At 41.2% G+C, this 19,490-nt stretch overlaps 2 protein-coding genes across 3 annotated transcripts in view; both read right to left on the minus strand.

Annotated features, from left to right (window-relative positions):
* scai (suppressor of cancer cell invasion) overlaps window positions 1-3,289 on the minus strand; it is a gene marked incomplete at both ends in the record, with an annotated part of 26,227 nt that extends 22,938 nt beyond the window's left edge. Inside the window, one exon of the mRNA XM_079234701.1 lies at window positions 3,183-3,289. Coding sequence (XP_079090827.1) covers window positions 3,183-3,289 — 107 coding nt within the window. The remainder of the gene's footprint in view (window positions 1-3,182) is intronic.
* A 9,295-nt stretch (window positions 3,290-12,584) lies between these two features.
* On the minus strand, window positions 12,585-17,914 carry ppp6c (protein phosphatase 6, catalytic subunit). 2 transcript variants are annotated; one of them, XM_079234691.1, is made up of 7 exons: window positions 17,760-17,914; window positions 16,274-16,369; window positions 15,537-15,602; window positions 15,232-15,373; window positions 15,053-15,132; window positions 13,196-13,405; window positions 12,585-13,113 (listed from the first exon to the last, which is right to left on the minus strand). In XM_079234691.1, exons 1-7 carry the CDS (start codon window positions 17,832-17,834, stop codon window positions 12,865-12,867), a joined length of 918 nt encoding a protein of 305 aa, XP_079090817.1. In that variant the 5' UTR covers window positions 17,835-17,914; the 3' UTR covers window positions 12,585-12,864. The 2 variants fall into 2 exon arrangements, with proteins under 2 accessions (XP_079090817.1, XP_079090818.1); XM_079234692.1 differs by lacking the exon at window positions 15,537-15,602.
* Window positions 17,915-19,490: the final 1,576 nt, after the last annotated feature.

The following is a 19,490-nucleotide window of genomic DNA, read 5'->3' on the forward strand; positions in this document are numbered from 1 at the left end:
ACATGAGAGTATCTGGTAAAACAGATCACTGGAGCCAAAGGGAAGGTGGGGAGCCTGTGGTCCGCCACAGGGGGTGCTGGGCGGTGTGAGACCCGTGGCTCTACACTGGAGGACGGCGAGGCCGGCAGGGGGCGGTGTGAGAATATAACGTAATGACTCAGCTTTTTTGTTCAACTCGCTGGTTAAATCTTCATCCATTTGTTCTACACGCCGAGTCACTGTTCTGCGTGATAAACTCCATTTTTCAAATTAGTTTTTGCTCTCTGGACATAAGAGACCTGCTGTTTCTACCATACATTCTTTCAAAAACTCTCCTTCAGAGAAAGGCTTGCTGGCTTTTGCTAATTTGAATGCTAGCAAAAAACTTGCCTTGGTGCTTGATTCTTGTGTAGCAGTTTGCAGAGAAAATTATTTTGCTGACTCTTTAAATTGGCTGCCAACCTCTTAGCAGTAGCCGCCCGTTCTGTCGTTGACTGTTGGCTAGCATAGTTAGCATGCTTGGCGGAAAAGTGGCGGCTAATATTGTATTCTTTGAATACTGCAATGGTTTCTTGGCAAATAAGACATACTGCCTCTGATCGTACTTCGGTGAAAACGTACTGAGCAGTCCACTCATTAAAGACTCTGCACTCACTGTGGACTTGTCTCTTCTTGGGTCCACTCATTGTGACAGAAGGGATCACTGCAGGAGGCTGACAGACAGAACCCTATATGTCACGTGACATGAGCGCAGGGTGGAATGTGGTTAGTTATGTTAGTTATACTGAGGAAAAACACTCTGCATGCAGCTGTCAGTTCATTTTACAACTCTAAACCTGTTGGAGTACAAACCCTGTCTCCGGCGACAGAAAGTGATTCATATTACCGTAATGCTTCTAAAGTTAACGCTTTACGACATAATTAAAAAGGATTCTGACCGCTAAGAAGTGGAGCTTTTCAGTGTTTTGCGGTATATTACGGTAATAAAAATAAAAGTGTGGCCTTGTCTGTGGGATCAGTGGGGGAGGGGTGGAATGGACCAGCAGCACAGCAAGTGTTGTGTGTCGCTCTCGTCCAGCAGAACTCGGCAGGCAGCGGTCCGCACGGCGCTACAAACTGCTGGAACGCCTCTCTGCTCCCGACCTGATTTTCCCAAAGCACGATGCCCACAACAGACCAGCGCTGATGTTTCTTCATGCTTATTTACTGCACAGCCTCTTTCAGGCTTTTGGTGTGTGTGTTCTTCTGCAGCAGAGCCGTGTGCGCAGCAGCGGTCTTTCTGCTGCTGCAGAACACACCAGAAGCCTGAAAGAGGCTGTGCAGTAAATAAGCATGAAGAAACATCAGCGCTGGTCTGTTGTGGTCATCGTGCTTCGGGAAACTGAACTTGGGAACGGAGAAGCGCTACAGCGGTCTTTACTATAACTTTTTTTTTTTTTTTTTTTAATGTTATAATAATTATAATACTCGGCGGGCCGGATTAAAATGCTGTTGTTTGCCCACCTCTGGTATAGCCTCTATTTATTTATTTTTTGAACTTTTTATTTTGCACATCTTGCCTTGATTCACCAAAGAATGCTTCGCCTCATGGGTTCAATGCCCCTGGCTTGATGGTGTAAATATGAATTCAGCAAATCTTTAGTGAGCTGTTGAGCTCTTTTCCACCGCCTCCTGGCTAGGCCTGCATTCTGGATGTTGGTTTACCATGACTCGTCCGTGAGCGTCTCAAAGAGTCTTAAAGAGTCTCAAAGAGTCTTAAAGAGTCTCAAAGAGTCTCAAAGAGTCTTAAAGAGTCTCAAAGAGTCTCAAAGAGTCTTAAAGAGTCTCAAAGAGTCTTAAAGCGTCTTAAAGAGTCTTAAAGAGTCTCAAAGAGTCTTAAAGAGCCTCAAAGAGTCTCAAAGAGTCTTAAAGAGTCTTAAAGCGTCTCAAAGAGTCTCAAAGAGTCTTAAAGAGTCTCAAAGAGTCTTAAAGCGTCTCAAAGAGTCTTAAAGAGTCTTAAAGAGTCTCAAAGAGCCTCAAAGAGTCTTAAAGAGTCTTAAAGCGTCTCAAAGAGTCTTAAAGAGTCTTAAAGAGCCTCAAAGAGTCTCAAAGAGTCTTAAAGAGTCTCAAAGAGTCTCAAAGAGTCTCAAAGAGTCTTAAAGAGTCTCAAAGAGTCTTAAAGAGTCTTAAAGCGTCTCAAAGAGTCTTAAAGAGCCTCAAAGAGTCTTAAAGAGTCTCAAAGAGTCTTAAAGAGCCTCAAAGAGTCTTAAAGAGTCTTAAAGAGCCTCAAAGAGCCTCAAAGAGTCTTAAAGAGCCTCAAAGAGTCTCAAAGAGTCTCAAAGAGTCTTAAAGAGTCTCAAAGAGCCTCAAAGAGTCTTAAAGAGTCTTAAAGCGTCTCAAAGAGTCTTAAAGAGTCTCAAAGAGCCTCAAAGAGTCTTAAAGAGTCTCAAAGAGCCTCAAAGAGCCTCAAAGAGTCTCAAAGAGCCTCAAAGAGTCTTAAAGCGTCTCAAAGAGTCTTAAAGAGTCTCAAAGAGCCTCAAAGAGTCTTAAAGAGTCTTAAAGCGTCTCAAAGAGTCTTAAAGAGTCTTAAAGAGCCTCAAAGAGTCTCAAAGAGTCTTAAAGAGTCTCAAAGAGTCTCAAAGAGCCTCAAAGAGTCTTAAAGAGTCTTAAAGCGTCTCAAAGAGTCTTAAAGAGTCTTAAAGAGCCTCAAAGAGTCTCAAAGAGTCTTAAAGAGTCTTAAAGAGTCTCAAAGAGTCTTAAAGAGCCTCAAAGAGTCTTAAAGAGTCTTAAAGAGCCTCAAAGAGCCTCAAAGAGTCTCAAAGAGTCTTAAAGAGTCTCAAAGAGCCTCAAAGAGTCTCAAAGAGCCTCAAAGAGTCTTAAAGAGTAAATTGAGCATTATTATCATTAGATATTTCGTGATAATAGATGACATATCAGAATGTTTGGACCACACCTCCAGCCCTGGACCTGTCTCCATGCCTCATGGTTCACCGTGTCACACTGATCAATGCACCGATGGTGCAGCCCTAATGGTTGTGCTTAGTTTGTTTAAGTGAACCTTGACCCGCCTGACCTCCACACCCTCACATCAAGGCCCCACTACTTCCTCTGTCCACTCCCATAAATACTCATCATTCCTGTGTGTTTCCTACAACCAGTCACTGCAGGTCAACGCTCCACTGCAGAAGTCCAGCCGACAGGAGACAACTGAAAGTGAAACTAACCTCAGCCCATTGAAGAGTTGTTTGGACTTGTCCAGGAGATAGCAGAAGTCTGTGACCGTCTTCCTTTCTCCTAACGGAATATCCTCCTCAGTCTCAGCTCCCGTCATGACACCACTTCTCACACCTGGTACACACAGAAGAGCATATTACTGGATGGACTGAGGAGAGATACTGCATTTAAAGAACGTGGGGTTAGTTATAAATGCTTACAACCAGACCCAACAACCCACCTCTGGTTCCAAATAGAACCAAACTATTACCACTAAACAGACGCTGCTGGATGCAGATATGAGTGTCTTACTGGCGCCCTACTTAAATATGAATAGAAATCAGAAACTATGGAGAAGCGTCACATGGTCACCTTTTGTAGGTTGACTTGGGATGTCCCAGATTTCACTCTCACAGTGTGACTTCCAGCTTAATGAGATGGATGTGGATCAGGTCAAGGCGTCGCACAGGAAGGTCACACTGTGCAGCGATAGCCGTGTCTCATGGAAAATAACTACATTTGATTGTGCCATAATAATGACTAACAATAGATGTGGTGCCTTTCTCTAGAGAGCAGGGTTCATACACATTGTGACTTATGCATTTCATGACTTTAACCAAATGTCATCACAAGCATTTAGTGAAGTCTGGGTGTAAACAGTAGAAAGTGAGTAAATGTAGTATTTAAACTAACAATGAGAATACAAAGCATACAGTAAACCTTAAATGACTCAAATGAATGAGACAATAGTTTGATTAAAAGAATAAACATTTATATAGATGCCTGTATGTATGCCTGCTTATATTTTGAGTCTTTCTTTTAAAAGCATATTCATTATTTCAAACTCAGCGTAAATGAACGTCATGAACACATGAATATAACACATTTACATGAACACATGAATATAACACATTTACATGACTTTTACTAAACTTTTTGGATTTTTTTTTTTCAAGGACTTTTCCAGGCCTGGAAATAACATTTTAAACTCCATGACGTAAGAACGCTGCTGCAGCTATTGGCGTGTCTCATGAAACATAATTAGCTGCAAATGGACATGATTGTGCAATAGTAATGGCTGACAGTGTCTTCCTAGAGGAGCAGAGAACATGGCCTCCTCTCAGACCTGCAGCCTCCTCAGTAATACGCTGATGAGCGGCTCCAGACGGACCCGCTGTCTCTGCAGGGTCCAGAATGTCTTCAGACCTCCAGCAGCGCTCGTGCGGCTCCAGAGAGACCTCTGACGTAACAGCACGTCCGCGACGCTGATTGGAGGAAAACTAACGAACGTTCTAATTACACGAAATAGATCCTCGTTAGAATGCGGCTCCACACATGAATGGAGACGCAGAGGAATCCCTCCGCTGCCGTTCCTCCGTGAGGAGTTGTGTTATATATGTGTTGTATTTAACAGCTAGTTAGCTAACCAGATGTAACGGAGCCGGGCTGGTTCCGCCGGGCTGAACCCGGCACGAGCTCACTGGAGGAGAAGAAAGGCTCGAGCCCCACACAGCGGACACCATTCCCCATTAACGTCCCAACAAAGCGAACCTCTGGATATTCATGTGCGGATAACCAAGAGGCGCCTCCCCGCCTCTGCTCGCGTCATTCGCGGTCTCCTTACCTCCTCGCCGGCCGGCTCGCGGTGCTGAACGGGTCGGTACCGGGTCGGTACCGGGTCTGCTCACGGGGCTGTGCGGCTGACACGCGCCTCTCTGGGCATCTCCTCCCTGCGCGTGAGACACTGGACCGCCGGCAAGGAGCCCGACCCGCGCGAGAGACGTCCTGTGACAGGCTAGGAGGCAGGAGGCAGGAGGCAGGGGGCAGGAGGCAGGAGGCAGGAGACAGCGCGAGGACAGCGGCTGGCACCGCTCCACGAGAACTGGCTAGCTACTTCCGGGTCGATATTTTCAAACTAAAGGCTTCCCCGCTGATAAAACGCCCATCTTTATTAAATAAGTAACTATGAGTGATCCTGTTTCATTAGTGAAATATGACACGTATTGTAGCTCCAACGGTCAAGATGTATCGGCAGAGCAACAATCAAGCAAAGGTACATTTGCAAAATTATGTTATTTTGATCCTCAAATTTCCAAATTGTTGGTTAATTTAAAATATTCAAATATTGATACTTAAGATAAGAAAAAAATCCTTTATTAGTACCACATTACATTTGCAGACTTACAGCAGTTGGAAAGAGAGCTACCCCATTAGAGAACTCATAGTACCATATTACCCCATTAGAGAACTCATAGTACCATATTACCCCACTAGAGAGCTCATAGTACCATATTACCCCACTAGAGAACTTATAGTACCATATTACCCCACTAGAGAGCTCATAGTACCATATTACCCCACTAGAGAACTTATAGTACCATATTACCCCACTAGAGAGCTCATAGTACCATATTACCCCACTAGAGAGCTTATTGTACCATATTACCCCATTAGAGAACTCATAGTACCATATTACCCCACTAGAGAACTCATAGTACCATATTACCCCACTAGAGAGCTAATAGTACCATATTACCCCACTAGAGAGCTTATTGTACCATATTACCCCATTAGAGAACTCATAGTACCATATTACCCCACTAGAGAGCTCATAGTACCATATTACCCCATTAGAGAACTCATAGTACCATATTACCCCACTAGAGAGCTCATAGTACCATATTACCCCACTAGAGAGCTCATAGTACCATATTACCCCACTAGAGAACTAATAGTACCATATTACCCCACTAGAGAGCTTATAGTACCATATTACCCCACTAGAGAACTAATAGTACCATATTACCCCACTAGAGAACTAATAGTACCATATTACCCCACTAGAGAGCTCATAGTACCATATTACCCCACTAGAGAGCTCATAGTACCATATTACCCCACTAGAGAGTTTATAGTACCATATTACCCCACTAGAGAACTCATAGTACCATATTACCCCACTAGAGAACTCATAGTACCATATTACCCCACTAGAGAGCTCATAGTACCATATTACCCCACTGGAGAGCTTATTGTACCATATTACCCCATTAGAGAACTCATAGTACCATATTACCCCACTAGAGAGCTCATAGTACCATATTACCCCATTAGAGAACTCATAGTACCATATTACCCCACTAGAGAGCTCATACTACCATATTACCCCACTAGAGAGCTCATAGTACCATATTACCCCACTAGAGAACTAATAGTACCATATTACCCCACTAGAGAGCTTATAGTACCATATTACCCCACTAGAGAACTAATAGTACCATATTACCCCACTAGAGAACTAATAGTACCATATTACCCCACTAGAGAGCTCATAGTACCATATTACCCCACTAGAGAACTAATAGTACCATATTACCCCACTAGAGAGCTCATAGTACCATATTACCCCACTAGAGAACTCATAGTACCATATTACCCCACTAGAGAGCTCATAGTACCATATTACCCCACTAGAGAGCTCATAGTACCATATTACCCCACTAGAGAACTTATAGTACCATATTACCCCACTAGAGAGCTCATAGTACCATATTACCCCACTAGAGAACTTATAGTACCATATTACCCCACTAGAGAGTTTATAGTACCATATTACCCCACTAGAGAACTCATAGTACCATATTACCCCACTAGAGAGCTAATAGTACCATATTACCCCACTAGAGAGCTCATAGTACCATATTACCCCACTAGAGAGCTTATTGTACCATATTACCCCATTAGAGAACTCATAGTACCATATTACCCCACTAGAGAGCTCATAGTACCATATTACCCCATTAGAGAACTCATAGTACCATATTACCCCACTAGAGAGCTCATAGTACCATATTACCCCACTAGAGAGCTCATAGTACCATATTACCCCACTAGAGAACTAATAGTACCATATTACCCCACTAGAGAGCTTATAGTACCATATTACCCCACTAGAGAACTAATAGTACCATATTACCCCACTAGAGAACTAATAGTACCATATTACCCCACTAGAGAACTAATAGTACCATATTACCCCACTAGAGAGCTCATAGTACCATATTACCCCACTAGAGTACTAATAGTACCATATTACCCCACTAGAGAACGAATAGTACCATATTACCCCACTAGAGAGTTTATAGTACCATATTACCCCACTAGAGAGCTAATAGTACCATATTACCCCACTAGAGAGTTTATAGTACCATATTGCCCCATTAGAGAACTCATAGTACCATATTACCCCACTAGAGAGCTTATAGTACCATATTACCCCACTAGAGAGCTCATAGTACCATATTACCCCACTAGAGAACTAATAGTACCATATTACCCCACTAGAGAACTAATAGTACCATATTACCCCACTAGAGAGTTTATAGTACCATAATACCCCACTAGAGTTTATAGTACCATATTACCCCACTAGAGAGTTTATAGTACCATATTACCCCACTAGAGAGTTTATAGTACCATAATACCCCACTAGAGAGCTTATAGTACCATATTACCCCACTAGAAAACTCATATTATCATAATACCCCACTAGAGAGCTCATAGCACCATATTACCCCACTAGAAAACTCATAGTACCATATTACCCCACTAGAGAACTAATAGTACCATATTACCCCACTAGAGAGCTTATAGTACCATATTACCCCACTAGAGAACTAATAGTACCATATTACCCCACTAGAGAACTAATAGTACCATATTACCCCACTAGAGAGCTCATAGTACCATATTACCCCACTAGAGAACTAATAGTACCATATTACCCCACTAGAGAGCTCATAGTACCATATTACCCCACTAGAGAACTCATAGTACCATATTACCCCACTAGAGAGCTCATAGTACCATATTACCCCACTAGAGAGCTCATAGTACCATATTACCCCACTAGAGAACTTATAGTACCATATTACCCCACTAGAGAGCTCATAGTACCATATTACCCCACTAGAGAACTTATAGTACCATATTACCCCACTAGAGAGTTTATAGTACCATATTACCCCACTAGAGAACTCATAGTACCATATTACCCCACTAGAGAGCTAATAGTACCATATTACCCCACTAGAGAGCTCATAGTACCATATTACCCCACTAGAGAGCTTATTGTACCATATTACCCCATTAGAGAACTCATAGTACCATATTACCCCACTAGAGAGCTCATAGTACCATATTACCCCATTAGAGAACTCATAGTACCATATTACCCCACTAGAGAGCTCATAGTACCATATTACCCCACTAGAGAGCTCATAGTACCATATTACCCCACTAGAGAACTAATAGTACCATATTACCCCACTAGAGAGCTTATAGTACCATATTACCCCACTAGAGAACTAATAGTACCATATTACCCCACTAGAGAACTAATAGTACCATATTACCCCACTAGAGAACTAATAGTACCATATTACCCCACTAGAGAGCTCATAGTACCATATTACCCCACTAGAGTACTAATAGTACCATATTACCCCACTAGAGAACGAATAGTACCATATTACCCCACTAGAGAGTTTATAGTACCATATTACCCCACTAGAGAGCTAATAGTACCATATTACCCCACTAGAGAGTTTATAGTACCATATTGCCCCATTAGAGAACTCATTGTACCATATTACCCCACTAGAGAGCTTATAGTACCATATTACCCCACTAGAGAGCTCATAGTACCATATTACCCCACTAGAGAACTAATAGTACCATATTACCCCACTAGAGAACTAATAGTACCATATTACCCCACTAGAGAGTTTATAGTACCATAATACCCCACTAGAGTTTATAGTACCATATTACCCCACTAGAGAGTTTATAGTACCATATTACCCCACTAGAGAGTTTATAGTACCATAATACCCCACTAGAGTTTATAGTACCATATTACCCCACTAGAGAGTTTATAGTACCATATTACCCCACTAGAGAGTTTATAGTACCATAATACCCCACTAGAGAGTTTATAGTACCATATTACCCCACTAGAGAGTTTATAGTACCATATTACCCCATTAGAGAACTCATAGTACCATATTACCCCACTAGAGAGTTTATAGTACCATATTACCCCACTACAGAGTTTATAGTACCATATTGCTCCATTAGAGAACTCATAGTACCATATTACCCCACTAGAGAGCTCATAGTACCATATTACCCCACTAGAGAGCTTATAGTACCATATTACCCCACTAGAGAACTCATAGTACCATATTACCCCACTAGAGAGCTCATAGTACCATATTACCCCACTAGAGAACTAATAGTACCATATTACCCCACTAGAGAACTAATAGTACCATATTACCCTACTAGAGTTTATAGTACCATATTACCCCACTAGAGAGTTTATAGTACCATATTACCCCACTAGAGAGTTTATAGTACCATATTACCCCACTAGAGAACTAATAGTACCATATTACCCCACTAGAGAACTAATAGTACCATATTACCCCACTAGAGAGTTTATAGTACCATATTACCCACTAGAGAGTTTATAGTACCATATTACCCACTAGAGAACTAATAATACCATATTACCCCACTAGAGAACTAATAGTACCATATTACCCCACTAGAGAGTTTATAGTACCATATTACCCACTAGAGAGCTTATAGTACCATATTACCCCACTAGAGAGCTAATAGTACCATATTACCCCACTAGAGTTTATAGTACCATATTACCCCACTAGAGTTTATAGTACCATATTACCCCACTAGAGAGTTTATAGTACCATATTACCCACTAGAGAGCTTATAGTACCATATTACCCCACTAGAGAGATCATAGTACCATATTACCCCACTAGAGAACTAATAGTACCATATTACCCCACTAGAGAGCTTATAGTACCATATTACCCCACTAGAGAGCTCATAGTACCATATTACCCCACTAGAGAGTTTATAGTACCATATTACCCCACTAGAGAGCTAATAGTACCATATTACCCCACTAGAGAGTTTATAGTACCATATTACCCCACTAGAGAGTTTATAGTACCATATTGCCCCATTAGAGAACTCATAGTACCATATTACCCCACTAGAGAGCTTATAGTACCATATTACCCCACTAGAGAGCTCATAGTACCCCACTAGAGAACTAATAGTACCATATTACCCCACTAGAGAACTAATAGTACCATATTACCCCACTAGAGAGTTTATAGTACCATAATACCCCACTAGAGTTTATAGTACCATATTACCCCACTAGAGAGTTTATAGTACCATATTACCCCACTAGAGAGTTTATAGTACCATATTGCTCCATTAGAGAACTCATAGTACCATATTACCCCACTAGAGAGTTTATAGTACCATATTACCCCATTAGAGAACTCATAGTACCATATTACCCCACTAGAGAGTTTATAGTACCATATTACCCCACTACAGAGTTTATAGTACCATATTGCTCCATTAGAGAACTCATAGTACCATATTACCCCACTAGAGAGCTCATAGTACCATATTACCCCACTAGAGAGCTTATAGTACCATATTACCCCACTAGAGAACTCATAGTACCATATTACCCCACTAGAGAGCTCATAGTACCATATTACCCCACTAGAGAACTCATAGTACCATATTACCCCACTAGAGAACTAATAGTACCATATTACCCTACTAGAGTTTATAGTACCATATTACCCCACTAGAGAGTTTATAGTACCATATTACCCCACTAGAGAGTTTATAGTACCATATTACCCCACTAGAGAACTAATAGTACCATATTACCCCACTAGAGAGTTTATAGTACCATATTACCCACTAGAGAGTTTATAGTACCATATTACCCACTAGAGAACTAATAGTACCATATTACCCCACTAGAGAACTAATAGTACCATATTACCCCACTAGAGAGTTTATAGTACCATATTACCCCACTAGAGAGCTAATAGTACCATATTACCCCACTAGAGTTTATAGTGCCATATTACCCCACTAGAGTTTATAGTACCATATTACCCCACTAGAGTTTATAGTACCATATTACCCCACTAGAGTTTATAGTACCATATTACCCCACTAGAGAGCTTATAGTACCATATTACCCACTAGAGAGCTTATAGTACCATATTACCCACTAGAGAGCTTATAGTACCATATTATCCCACTAGAGTTTATAGTACCATATTACCCCACTAGAGAGTTTATAGTACCATATTACCCCACTAGAGAGCTCATAGTACCATATTACCCCACTAGAGTTTATAGTACCATATTACCCCACTAGAGTTTATAGTACCATATTACCCCACTAGAGAGTTTATAGTACCATATTACCCCACTAGAGAGCTCATAGTACCATATTACCCCACTAGAGTTTATAGTACCATATTACCCCACTAGAGTTTATAGTACCATATTACCCCACTAGAGAGCTTATAGTACCATATTACCCCACTAGAGTTTATAGTACCATATTACCCCACTAGAGAACTCATAGTACCATATTACCCCACTAGAGAGTTTATAGTACCAGATTACCCCACTAGAGAGTTTATAGTACCATATTACCCCACTAGAGAACTTATAGTACCATATTACCCCACTAGAGTTTATAGTACCATATTACCCCACTAGAGAACTCATAGTACCATATTACCCCACTAGAGAGTTTATAGTACCATATTACCCCACTAGAGAGCTCATAGTACCATATTACCCCACTAGAGAGCTCATAGTACCATATTACCCCACTAGAGAGCTCATAGTACCATATTACCCCACTAGAGAGCTCATAGTACCATATTACCCCACTAGAGAGCTCATAGTACCATATTACCCCACTAGAGAGCTCATAGTACCATATTACCCCACTAGAGTTTATAGTACCATATTACCCCACTAGAGAAAAGTGTACATCGATATGAAAACCATTAACATGAGATGTTTATACATTTTGTTTCAGTAGCTGAAACGCTGATTCTGCATTCACACCGGCAACCAAGATCTCAGTAATGAAGGAAAACTGCTAAAGAATGTTCTCACGTGAATACAGTTCTTCTGTATGTTGCAGTAACTATTATCGTACAAAAACAGTGTCTGCCGCACCATAAGATGAAGAACATCGAAAAGAAAACTAACCCTTAACAGACAGAACTCAACAGCTGTTCACAGAGCCGTCATCCTAAAAGGAGGAAACTAGTCCGGTCTTTCAAAAGGCAACCATGAGACCAAACTGTGACACAAATAAAATAAATAAATAAATAAATAAAATATATAAATAAATATATAAAAATAAATAAATAAAATATATAAATAAATATATATATAAAAAAAATATATATATATATATATATATATATATATTTTTTTTTTTTATCACTTTATTTGAACATGTATTATTGGCAGTTACCACCAGTTTAAATGTTTTATTTGCTTCAGTGGGGTACATAACATCAAAATTAAACCAGTCAACAGTTTCTTATTAAAATTTGAAGACATTTAAAAAGGTATCACTTTCTCATTGGGGCTAGTTTTCCTTAACGACAGAACAAGTGAGGCGCAAACAGACTGGAGCCTCACAAGGAACCCGTTGCTACTCAAGATGCTGTGGACCTAAAACTTACTTCCGTTCATTTCTAAAAATATGTTATTAAGTTTTGGAGCCGAGCTCTCGGAGGGTTCTGGTCATTAGAGGAAGTAGGGGGTCGTAGTTCGGGGCGGTATGACGCGCTCCGAGTCGGGCACAGCGCGGAACAGCTTGGGCTCTCGTCTGTTGACGTCCTTGAAGACCATGATGGACGCGATGTTCCCGCAGCGGTAGCAGTAGTTGGGCGCCGACCACACGGTCACGAGCTTCTCGTCAAACATGAACTTGTAGCCTTCGTGAACCAGCTGATGTGCACGGCAGATGAGCTTCAGATTGTTGATGTGCACAAACTGTGACAAAATACAAGGATTACTTTCAATCGACTGGCGATACGGATGTTCACATTCCGCATCGATTGGTTTTAAACGTTACCTCATTGGTAACCTTGGAGCCAAACAGCCAGCCTGCACCTCGCGGGCTGATCGCCCAGGTGTCCACGTCCTCTGGATCCGACCACACCAGATCGCAGAAGGCCCCCTTGTGGGGAATCTCCTGGTTGCGTTCGATGGTGCGGATCTGGTCCAACGTCTTGATGTCAGGTGAAAGACCACCATGGACACACAGGACCTGCTCATCTATCAACTGGGGTTAGACAGATGGCATTAGACACCTGGCCCTTCTGGAAATATCACATTAAATGTGACCCAAATCATAATCAGGTTTAAAGGTGTTCGTAAAGCCAATCTGACGATCTACACTAAAACTAGAGCGCTGTTCTATTGCTGTATGAATTGAGGAAAACGGCAATTCAAATCAATGTAAGAACAACTTTCCAATAGATATGTAAAATGTAAAAAGCGCCGCTTGTGCAAGAATGACAATGATGAGACGCTAACAATATGTCAATGAACATTTGTTGGGAAACATTAAGTTCTGATGGACAGAGAGGTTCTAGTTGATCTGATGATACAGCGTCTCTTGCCCTTACCCTGCACCATTGCCTAGGTGGGCCTGGGTCCGGCCAATCGGAAGGCTTCCTTTTGTTTTGGGTTCAATAAGACGCTTTCAATTATCTAGCTACAACAAATACAACATTAAACACGTCTTGCTTCTGGTTTAGGCTACTGGATAGGTCAGATTTGAGTGGCATTGCATTTTACAAATGCCAGGATGCGAGCAGTCCTCCTTTCACCCGACGTACAGCCGCGGTTCTGCTAAAACAAGTGACCGAGCTACCTGTTGTCTCAGACTAATGCATTGTGGGTGCTCGTAGTGTTGGCAGTTGCTGAAAACAAACAGAAAACCTTGAATTTTACACTTATCCATGTCAAATAGACAGGCCTCCGGGTTGATCGTCTAGGGATTATCCAGAGATCGGTCACTTGTGAAAGCGATTGCACAGATAAACAGACGCTGCTCTCTGTTGCTAATATAAGTCGTTGAGGAGCAGGAAGCAGATCGTTCCACTCAAGTTCAGCCAAGACCTTCTCCGCACACGCGTGTTGGTGGTTCGCTCTGATGATGATGCATAAGGCTTGTATAATTAAACTGTGGTGCATTCAGGCAATAGGGGTCATAACCTATTTCTGTTAACATGCATTTTTAAATCTTATAAAGAAGCATACAACTGGTCTTGTGGTCTGTGACCTCCCACACTGGTCGTCATTATTATGTTCAATATCTGACATGTTCCACTTTGCAGAGTACTTCTTTATCATCTACTTTGTTTACGAACACCCTGATCATCCAATGAGAGTTCAGCACAGACTGCTGTGTATTTGTTCTGTGGTTTATCTAAAACGGTCTTCCAGTAGATTCATTATTGTTGACCATTCAATATTAAAGTCTTCATGATATTCATGTGTATTCCCTGTTTCCAAACATCACAGCTTATGAACGTCACGTTGTCAGACTTCCACTTCAGCTCATGAAAGCACCCCAAGGTCAAACTCTTCAGATTTGAACACCATTCAAACTTTAAACTTAAGTTTAAAATCAGCGTAGACGTGTTATTATTATTATTGTTATTATTATTGTTATTATTATTATTATTATTATTATTACGCATTAGCCGTGTTGAGCAAGTTTTAATTCTCTCCCTGGAAGAAAGGAGCAACATTTAAAAGCTCCACAGACATGAAACATGTTATAAAGGACTGGCTGATGCAAAACCTTTTATATCTCTGAAGCGTTGCTATGGGAGAGAAGGGATCATGGCGTGAACACATTCTAGCTACGTAGAGAGTCATGTCTTCATGTAATCAAAGTGAGAGAACAGGAGTAACTTACAGCCGCCACAGTCAGCATGTCAAACACTTTAGTGCAATACCGCCAGGCATTTGCGTTTCCATATTTTGTTTGGCACTCATCTAAAAATAAGCAAGACATACATGCAACATGGTTGGATGAGCTTGTGAAACAGAAAACATTTGCATGTATAAAAGTAGCAGTGAAGCGTGTAAACTTACCATAAAAGCCGTACACTTGTGTTATTTGTCTGCTCTCGTGGTTTCCACGGAGAAGTGTGATGCGATCCGGCCACTTGGCTTTCAAAGCTAGCAGATGTGTAAACGTCTCCAAGCTATAATATCCTCTGTCTACAAAGTCTCCCTGGAGGAGGGGAAGACAACGCCGTCAGTGAACGCCAAGCAAAGAGAACTATCCCAAACTTTAGTGTTCAACGTGAAGATGGGATCTGGTGTGTTAGCGTCATCATGCTAGGACCCAGTGCAACAACCACCTGCTAGGAGAAGCAAGAACATCACACACTTACCATGAAAATGTAATTTGTGTCTGGAACTTGGCCTCCAGTTCTGAAGAGCTCACAAAGATCATAAAACTAGACGGGAACCATAAAGCCAATTTATTCTTTAGTCACAAAAAACAAAACAGACAATGATTGTTCAAAAGTGCCACACTATTAGCAATACAACAAATAATGTACCTGGGCTTGTCAAAAATTCAATATGATCATTTATATCATGATTACAATTATATAAATCAAGATATTGTGATACACAATCAATCTGATCATTTTGCACTGAAGTTCTTAATTAAATGAGAAAGTAAAGATGTATTTAATTCACAAGAGTAGACCAAACCATGTGCTCATTTCATTTAGACTAATAAATACCATAAAACATGCTATATCGTGATATTTATCTTTACCAAGAAGGTTTGGGCTGCATCGCCCAACATGGACTGTCTCCATGTTTTTAAGCATTAAAAGTCAAACAATAAAAAGGAGTGGGGCCAGATCATCAATGACAATGAAATGAGGTACCTCACCCTACTAATACAGTCAGAATGTGCATGTCCACTTATGACACATTACCATAAACATTACCATACAAAACAGCCACTAACTTAATACAAATGATTTTCAAAATAAGCAACAATACTGGGACATCTATCCATAATTCATCTTCAGGCTGTATTCTCAGTCATGTTAGACACTTGGTAACAGTGGGGTTCATGTGTCATCCTGTGAGGAGGAGTCAGTTGTCCTACCTGACCATGAATGTCTCCACACACAGTGACTGGAGTAGAGACCGGCTGCACATTGGATTCCTCCAGCAGTAAATCACATACATAATCGCACAATCTCTGCAAAAGTAAAACATGACAATAGTTAGTAGTCAGTCTTACGATACAGCTTCATAACATACCGACTGGTCCGTTTTATCCACGAGAAGAAATGATGTGAGGAAATAAAAAACAATCAAATTTAGCTCTTCAATCTTAAAAACTAAGTTTGGCAATCCAGATGACAGCGACATTTATGATACACTAGTGTAACAGTGAGGCATTCACAAGGACAGACACGTGTTCTCCTCTTGTCAACAGCTGTCGTGTGACAGCCAGACGCTTTGGGCTGAAAGTCACCAGTTAGCAGGGTCGCCGAGTAAAAGGAAACGTAAAAGGCGACGTCACGCCGGGGCGGCATCACGCTGCCGTCAGTCGGCTCAGGGGGAAGAAGCAGAGTCGGTGGTCGTGTTCACGGCAGAACAGAGTTATCCGTGTGAAACTGGCCTCTGTTTACGTCACTGACACGTGGTGCTCAAACACAACCAACGTTGAGGGACAATGTTTCCCTGATGTTGAATATGCAAATGTAAAAATGTCGTATTGCCATAATATCTGCACAGAGAAGTATTTTATTGCTCCTGATGCAAATTAATTCATTGTTTTTGTTTGTCATGATTATTCTTGTGTAGCAAACGCTCTACACTGCATGTTGTTGTACAACCTGCGTTGAAGTTAATTGATCTGATCATTTCCATGCAGACTGAAAGAGCTCACAGACCTGCTGTCTCCCAGTAGGTAAAGACCAGAGAGCAGGTCGTTAGACAGTCAACTAGTGTCTTCCTTCTCCAGAGCAATGCAGACATATGAAGCCAGTGAACTGGAGGTACAGGTCTGGCTCTGCGGGCTGTAGTGACAGATCAAAAGACAGGACTACAGAACATCAACACATCCCGATCAGGTTGGAGATGACAGTCACATTAAGCTCCGACACTCTTCTGTGGCAGATTCTGGTTTAAGCGATAAACAATGACGTCACTTCATTGTTTATGTAACGTGACCTTCATAAGAGTGAGCAGCAGGGTTCAACATGGCCCCAACAGTCTCTGTGGGTAACGAGGTGGTCCGGACCCGAGGGACCGGGCTGCCGTGGCTCCCATGTCCACACCGACAGTAGCATGTAGCCTAGCCGCGAGCTAACGCTGGAGCTAGCTGTAGCTTTAGCTAACGTGGACAGCTACAGCGTCCTTTATGAACTCCCTGTCCTGGTTTCCATCAGACTGACAGCCGGCGATGACTTCCATCAGTGGTCAAATAAGCATAAACATAACAAGCCTTTCTACCTCAGTAGCAACTATTATCGTTAGCTAGCAGCTAGGTGTTAGCCACGCTTGATGAAGAAACATTGTCGTTTGCGTCCACTGATATGACCAAACCGTAGTCTACGTTCACTTCAGACTCTTAAACTCACCTTTAGGTCATTTTCCGGCAGGTATTTGCAGTGTCTCGCTATTTCAACGTACTTGTCGAGGTCTAGAGGCGCCATTATCACAACGCTAGACCCAGAGCTAAAGTAGTAGCCAGCTCGTAAGTTCCTTTTCTTCTTCCTCTTCACCGTTCCTTCATTTTCTTCTTCTTCTGTGGTTTTTAACGGCAGCTTGCATCCTTTCTGTTGCATTACTGCCATCTTCCGGTTTTCCCATCAGTCCTTTTATTTTCATCTTTCATCACCGGTGTCAAGTCACTTAGACTTAGTTACTCACATCCTGTACAAACCTTCAAAATAAAAGTCTTCAACAACGAAATAGTCCTCTATTAATAAATAACTAAGTTATAAGTCAAGTATGCATACAAAATGAGATATTTGATGTATTTTATCCCAACTTTTGATGAGGAAAACCTTAAATAAAACACCAGTGGCTGTTTTTAAACCTTTATTTCGAAATAATCATAATAATGGCATTATATCCAGTCAATTTGACGCTGTGTGCAGGGCAAAAGCAACACCGCCCCCTGTTGACACGATGACAACTGATCTTCCATGAGCCTATGTGCATTTGTTTGTTTGTAGGTTTAATGTATTGTTTTGGTCATTTTGTTCTACAGGCTAATTACGTCGTCTTCTTTTTTTTTTAACAATGAACATATTGCTCCTGCATTGTATTGCACATAAATGTAACAACTCTAGAAAAACTGGTTCACGCATTTGTTACTTCAAGACTGGATTACTGTAACTCCTTATTATCAGGCTGCTCCGGTAAATCGCTTGGGTCTCTCCAGTTGATCCAGAATGCTGCAGCTCGTGTACTAACGAGGACGCGGAAGAGAGATCACATTACTCCTGTACTGGCTGCTCTCCACTGGCTTCCTGTAAGATCGAGATCACAATTAAAATCCTTCTCCTTACCTACAAAGTCTTAACTGGTGATGCACCATCATATCTTAAGGAGCTCATAGTACCATATTACCCCACTAGAGAACTCATAGTACCATATTACCCCATTAGAGAGTTTATAGTACCATATTACCCCACTATAGAGTTCATAGTACCATATTACCCCACTATAGAGCTCATAGTACCATATTACCCCACTATAGAGCTCATAGTACCATATTACCCCATTAGAGAGTTTATAGTACCATATTACCCCACTAGAGAGTTTATAGTACCATATTACCCCACTAGAGAGTTTATAGTACCATATTACCCCACTAGAGAACTCATAGTACCATATTACCCCACTAGAGAGCTCATAGTACCATATTACCCCACTAGAGAGTTTATAGTACCATATTACCCCACTAGAGAGTTTATAGTACCATATTACCCCACTAGAGAACTCATAGTACCATATTACCCCACTAGAGAGTTTATAGTACCATATTACCCCACTAGAGAACTCATAGTACCATATTACCCCACTAGAGAACTCATAGTACCATATTACCCCACTAGAGAACTCATATTATCATATTACCCCACTAGAGAGCTTATAGTACCATATTACCCCACTAGTGAGCTTATAGTACCATATTACCCCACTAGAGAACTCATAGTACCATATTACCCCACTAGAAAACTCATATTATCATATTACCCCACTAGAGAACTCATATTATCATATTACCCCACTAGAGAGCTTATAGTACCATATTACCCCACTAGAAAACTCATATTATCATATTACCCCACTAGAGAGCT

This window comes from Taurulus bubalis, assembly GCF_910589615.1.
Source record: "Taurulus bubalis genome assembly, chromosome: 19".
Lineage (NCBI taxonomy): Eukaryota > Metazoa > Chordata > Actinopteri > Perciformes > Cottidae > Taurulus > Taurulus bubalis.

What these genes read in the sequence shown, in the direction of transcription:
- ppp6c (XM_079234691.1), bottom strand. Translation starts at nt 17,834, where the DNA reads ATGGCGCCTCTAGACCTCGACAAGTACGTTGAAATAGCGAGACACTGC. An exon ending in GTGGAGACATTCATGGTCAG is followed by an intron (nt 15,603 to 16,273) that starts GTAGGACAACTG and finishes GTTCCCGTCTAG; the next exon opens with TTTTATGATCTTTGTGAGCT. An exon ending in ACACAAATTACATTTTCATG is followed by an intron (nt 15,374 to 15,536) that starts GTAAGTGTGTGA and finishes CCCCTCCTCCAG; the next exon opens with GGAGACTTTGTAGACAGAGG.